At 39.9% G+C, this 6000-nt stretch overlaps 3 protein-coding genes across 3 annotated transcripts; 2 read left to right on the forward strand and 1 right to left on the reverse strand.

Annotated features, from left to right (window-relative positions):
* Positions 1-510: 510 nt before the first annotated feature.
* On the reverse strand, positions 511-1266 carry LOC106398698 (F-box/FBD/LRR-repeat protein At1g16930). The gene is made up of 2 exons (XM_048759881.1): positions 1183-1266; positions 511-1099 (listed from the first exon to the last, which is right to left on the reverse strand). Exons 1-2 carry the CDS (start codon positions 1264-1266, stop codon positions 632-634), a joined length of 552 nt encoding a protein of 183 aa, XP_048615838.1. The 3' UTR covers positions 511-631.
* An 803-nt stretch (positions 1267-2069) lies between these two features.
* On the forward strand, positions 2070-2619 carry LOC125588599. Its single transcript, XM_048760099.1, has one exon. The coding sequence runs from the start codon at positions 2100-2102 to the stop codon at positions 2610-2612; it is 513 nt and encodes a 170-aa protein (XP_048616056.1). The 5' UTR covers positions 2070-2099; the 3' UTR covers positions 2613-2619.
* Positions 2620-3087: 468 nt separating this feature from the next.
* LOC125588505 (glutathione S-transferase T3-like) lies at positions 3088-3588 on the forward strand. Its single transcript, XM_048759882.1, has one exon. It carries the CDS (start codon positions 3088-3090, stop codon positions 3586-3588), a length of 501 nt encoding a protein of 166 aa, XP_048615839.1.
* Positions 3589-6000: the final 2412 nt, after the last annotated feature.

A 6000-nucleotide genomic window follows, 5' to 3' on the forward strand; every position in this document is an offset into this window, starting at 1 on the left:
GTCTTACACTGGATTACTACTCCTATATAAGGTGGATTCATTCTTCATCTTGTCTAGGGTTATATAAGTTGTGGCTCAACCAGTGACAATGATGCACCTTCTAGACCTTCTTGGAATCTTTTTGATTTTCTTAATGATGTCATCACCGAAATTCCCGCTTAAAGTCAGTTTCTTCAGGGCAGGGCAGTTCCTCAGAAAATATCTAGCTAATTTCATCTGGCTTGATGATCTTGTTGTAACTCGTGTCGAAAGCTCAACATACTTGAGAGATGATACGAAACACGGCGGCACAGAGGAGAGTTTGAGCGGGCATCCCTCTTTATCAAACACAAATTCCTAAACCAAACAAAGAGGTAGTTAAATTTTATGGGATATGCAAAACGTTTTACATAGAAGAATAATAATAAGAGTCTCACCAGACGAGTGTGTGTAGATTCGGACAGCAACAAAGAAAGGTCGGCAGCAATTCCCAAAACGACTCAAGGAAAGAAGCATTTAACCAAGACAAGTCAGAGAACTGAGGTAACGGTTCCCATTTTGAGTAATCATGGATGACCTGTGTTTACAATATTAAAAAGAATTAAAAAAGTAATGATAATCATGCATTTTTTCTATTAGGTATATACTGTTGTTATTGAATCAACAACATCATGAGTGTGCGTACCTGTAGAGTAACAGAAGAGATCTCCATGCCACAGACTGTCGATATTCTGGTGAGGAAATTACGGATCATAGTCCTCTTGGAATTGGAATCATCATCATCATCATCATCATCATAATCTTGGTACAGTAATGCATAACGGTCCTTCCCATCAAAGTTAACATCGATTTTCACCAATGCAGAGGGAGCAATACTGTGAATGATGATGCTTCCAGATAAGTGATCACAGAGACTCATATGCTCAAGCCTCGGAGCATCGATTTCCACAACATGATCGTCTCCCAAGAGACCAACTTCGTAATCCTCAATCCCTAGAGCGAAACTTATCAAAGACTTGGAGCGCACACTCATGGTTTCAAGAAGCTCAAAGCGATCCCTGATTACGGTTAGCATTTCAAGAACAGGGCAGCTAGCTAGTAGCAAGTCGAAAACAGGAACCTGTAACCAGAGATTCCTCCAACGTTTCGACAAAAGGCTGGTTCGGACTGAATCTTTTGTCTAGAGAAAAGAGAGTATGTGACAAAGCAACGAATCTGGTAAATCGTTAATATCTGAGTTGCTTCTTCTTCTTCTTCTTTCCTCTGAGTTGCGAACCTTTTCTCCATTACTTAAAGCCCTCTAAACCCTAAGAGCACCATTAACCTAAAAGCATCCGCAACTGGGACGTCGAGAATCCTAACCTAGGCAAATTAGATTATAATAATATAATTTAAGCTAAATAATCTAAGGATCAATCCGTAAATAAGGATTTACCGGATTAGATCCTTAGAGACGTGGCATGATTTGATTCGTTTGGTCGGCTTTTGAGTTTGTTATTGGAAAAAAAAAAGAAATCATTTTCGACGGAAGACGCAGAAAAAAAAGAGAGCTCTCCACGAAAGGCGATTTGATCCGTCGGAACACGAAGGTAAATCGAAGCCTTCTCATGGAATTTTTTGGATTTAGATTAGGTTCGATGTTGTATTTCTCTCAATTTAGGGTTGGGTTCTCGGTTTTCAAATGATTTGGGGATTTTTTCGTATGAAGTTAGGGTTTCAAACGATTTGGGTTTTCAATTGATTTGGGGATCTTTTTGTCTGTAGTTAGGGTTTATACACGATTTTGATTTGAAACGATTTGGGGAGCTTCTCGTTTGTTTTACCGTCGATTATTACAATCGAGTTTTACAATCTTCTCATTTGTTCTTAATCTTTGGTCATGTTTTGTTCTGACGGTTCTAACTCGATCCTTCTGTTTTGTTCAATCGGTGCTCTTTGCTGTTTATAACTTCCCTTTGATAATCTTCTCGTTTGTTCTTAATCCCTTTGCTCGTTACTTTTTATAATCTTCTCGTTTATAATGTTCTTTGATTGTTGTTGGTTAACTGTATTCTTCGCTTACATATCTTCTTCGCTTTATCTAATCTTCGCTTACACAATTGCTTTCAGGTTAACGAAGCATGGGACAAGATTATTCGTACAGCCAGCCTTCTTCATCAGATGAGTTTGACATAACTTCCCTTCTTCAAGCAGAAGCTGAACTGTACGCGGATGAAGCTGACAGTAGCTACAATATGGCAGAGCCGTTTCAGTACCCACCTCAACCTGAGGCTGATGATGGAATCCCGACGACTTGCTACTGTGGTGGTGAGCCTGTTGTCGCAACATCTTACACCTCTAAAGATCCAGGCATAAGGTACTTCACGTGCGACAATGCTGATGATGGTGACTGCCATGTTTGGAAATGGTGGGACGTGGCTGTGATGGAGGAGATGAGTGACTTTCAGAGACAACTTAGGGAGCTTAAGGATCAATCTGATGTGAATGTGTCGAAGCTGGTTAAGCTAGAGAGGACCGTTGGTGAGTTATCTAAGAAGGAAGCAGAGGTTATACATGGCTTCGCATTGGAAGTTTATGTAATGGTCTGTGGGTTAGTTTTAATAGGCTTGGCGGTCATGTATCTTCATGGTTAGTTTCTCTCTTGTGCTTTTCATTGAATCTTATGCAATCTTTTAAAACTTTTAACTTTTTCATCTCATGTTTTTTCAGGAAGAGCTTGAAAGGATTACAACGACCGTCTCTGACCTCGAGAGTGTCTATATAAAGGTGCGTAGTCTCTTTTCTTTGTAATATACTAGTCCAATTTTTTATAATAATCAAATCATATAACGTGAAAATATTTATAATAGCTAAAACTTTTTAATAGAATTTGTGTTAAATGCTTGTGGTTTGCTTTCTACCTTCCTAACCCCTTAGATTTGATGCTTTTAAATGTTTTACAATGTTAGAATACGGTGTTAGTCTGATTTGATTGGTGTTAAATGCTAGTTGTTTGCTTTCTACCTTTCTATCTGCTCTGATTTTATTACCTTTGAATGCTTCGTAGTTAAAGCTCGCTTACTTAAGCCTATGTGTTGCTAATAGAGCAACACAGAACATTCTCTAACCATGGATAACACAACTAGTTATGTTAACCTTTTGTATAGTCAAAGTTCAGTTGACCTTGAATCACCCGAACCTGTTTGGTTCGGTAGCCAAGGTCCTGATGAATCTGTTGTCGAGTCTGCTGTCAAGGAGAGGAGGAAATGGTCTCCGAAAGAGGATAAAATCCTTATTGGTGCTTGGCTTAACACCAGTAAAGATCATGTTGTTGGCAATGAGCAGAAAGCTGGTGTTTTCTGGAAGAGGATTGTAGATTACTACAACGCAAGCCCTCATCTGGTTGGAACAGTACCTAGAGAGCTTGGTCAGTGCAAGCAGAGGTGGGCTAGGATCAACGAGCAAGTCTGCAAGTTCGTTGGATGCTACAATGCGGTTCTGAGGGAGCAGAAAAATGGTCAAAATGATGATGATGTGATGAAAGCTGCGCTAGACTATTACTTCAATGCTTACTTCGTCAAGTTCAGCCTCAAACATGCCTGGAGGGAGCTGAGGCATGACCAGAAATGACCCTCCACCTATCTGCCTAAGGATGTTGGGAAGGAAAAGCGCAAACAGGTGTTGGCGGTTGATACATAAGATGAAGTGGGAGAACCGGAGGGTAGACCTGTGGGGTCAAGGCTGCTAAAGCTTCTACTAAGAGGAAGAAGAGTGGTAAAGAAGAGGAGTTGTCACAGTTACAGGCCATCATGGAAGTGAAATAAAAACTCTCTAAGCAGAAACTGCTTGATCGTTTACTTGCCAAAAAAGATCCACTCACTGAGATGGAAACATCTCTTAAACTCAAGCTTATGTCTGAGATGTTATAAGGTAGACATGTCGTATTGCGTAGTTTAGATATCTCGTATTGAGTAGTTTAGCTATCTGTTATTAAGCAGAAACTGCTTGTGTTCTTTTAAAAACTATAAATTCAAATTCTCTATGGAGTTGTCTTGAGTAGTTACAACTACTTTCTTATTGTATCACATGTCGTATTACTTTAATTATTTGCTAACTCTTGTCTTTTGTTTTGTTTCAGGTGCAGCTGTAGGACATGTGAACCAAGTCACGGGTGCATTTGTGAAAATGTTTAGCTCATGTGAATCCAAGTCACGGGTTGTATGTAAGAAATGTTCTATAAGTTTTCCTTCGAGCCTGTCTTTAGGTAGCTATCTCGTTTGCTTAGTTTCCACCAGATCTTCTTTCCTTTTGTTTCCTTTTGCTACTACTGTATTCTCGGAGTTGTAATCTTCTTTTGCTGTAACTCGAAGTTGCGGATGCTCTTATGTCCAGCAAGTTGTAATGAACAAGTACTCCTTCTCTTAATTCGGTAACGCTATCACTTTAGATGCTTCTCTTTACTTGCTTCTCGTTAACCAATATTGTATAGATCATTTATAACCAAAGTAAAGTTGATCATGTATGCCAATCGAAACTAAAACTTATAGAAACCAATGTACTTGCTTCTCTTTATTACTTACTTCATCATGTATGACCAAACCAAACTAAAGTTTAATGGAAGAAGACTTATTGAATCATGATTCGTATAATAAGAAGGTTAATGTGGTAGCATAAGTATTATAGACATGTATTTTTTTAAGAAATTGTATCATATTATAGACATGATTGTTAGGAAATACGCGGTCAAATTTTGCGGAAAGCCAGAATTTATGGGATCGAAAAGAGGGCACACACACCAAATTGTTAACGGAGTTCGGCCAATGATGCCTACGTCTCCGGACCTGCTACAGATCTTTTATTATTAACCAGGGAATTTTTACAAGCTCACAACTCACACCCCGATCCCAAATACACTCAGAAATTACTAGTAATTTCTTAAAGAAGATTTTTGTGAGAAAAAAAAGTTTTTTTTTTTTTTCTTCTTCTTTTTTCTTCTCCTCTCCTCTCTCGTTCTTTCTCTCTGTTTTCTTGTTTTGAGATGATTTTCCTCTTCACCTCAGCTCTCCTTTTATAAGCATGAAGAAGGTGTTTGGTGGCTCACAATCTTTGACAAAACCAACGTCAACAATTTCAGCTCACCGTCCATGCCGTCACCGTCCATGCCGACCAACACGTAAAACGTGTTTTAACAATCTCCCACTTGAAGACTGATTTCAATCTGTATTCACACCTTGATCAATGTAGCAGGTATTCCCAGCTTGTTACTCCAACAAGCCAACTGAGGTTGCACACAACCTCAGCTTATCATACGGCACGACCTTCGTCAGCATGTCTGCCGGATTCTTGCTTCCTGGGATCTTCTCAAGCACCAACATTTCATCTTCTAACGCAGATCTGATGAAATGATATCGACGATGTATGTGCTTCGTCCGAGCATGGTAAACCGGATTCTTTGCCAAGTCGATGGCACTTTTACTATCACAGTATAACACACCTTTCCCTTGGTCATGGCCTAGCTCTTCTAGAAAAGACTGTAGCCATATCATCTCTTTTGTTGCCTCCGTTACCGCAACATACTCAGCTTCGCAGCTTGATAGAGATACAATTTTCTGCAACTTTGAAACCCAACAAATTGCAGTACCGCCAAAGGTGTAGACATACCCGGTTGTGCTCTTCGTGCTGTCAACGTCACCTCCATTGTCAGCATCAACATATCCCTGCAATCCCGTCTTAGACTTCGTGAAACATAGCGATAAGCTTGGATTTCCTTTCAGGTATCTGAAAATCCACTTAACGGCTTCCCAATGTTCCTTTCCTGGATTGCTCATAAATCTGCTGACGACTCCCACTGCATGTGCAATGTCTGGCCTTGTACATATCATCGCGTACATCAGGCTTCCTATAGCAGAAGCATATGGAACTTTATCCATACATGCCATCTCGTCTTCCGTCTTTGGAGACTGTTCTCTGGATAACCGAAAGTGACTTGCCAGGGGAGTACTGACTGGCTTCGCATCATCCATGTTAAACCTCTTGAGGACT

The sequence above is a fragment of the Brassica napus genome, chromosome C6 (genome assembly GCF_020379485.1).
Source record: "Brassica napus cultivar Da-Ae chromosome C6, Da-Ae, whole genome shotgun sequence".
Taxonomy (NCBI): Eukaryota; Viridiplantae; Streptophyta; class Magnoliopsida; order Brassicales; family Brassicaceae; genus Brassica; species Brassica napus.

Coding starts and splice junctions, on each gene's coding strand:
- LOC106398698 (XM_048759881.1), bottom strand. CDS start 1,266: ATGGAGAAAAGGTTCGCAACTCAGAGGAAAGAAGAAGAAGAAGAAGCA. Junction 1,100..1,182: donor TTTACCAGATTCGTTGCTTT/GTCACATACTCT, acceptor CTCTGGTTACAG/GTTCCTGTTTTCGACTTGCT.
- LOC125588599 (XM_048760099.1), top strand. CDS start 2,100: ATGGGACAAGATTATTCGTACAGCCAGCCTTCTTCATCAGATGAGTTT.
- LOC125588505 (XM_048759882.1), top strand. CDS start 3,088: ATGGATAACACAACTAGTTATGTTAACCTTTTGTATAGTCAAAGTTCA.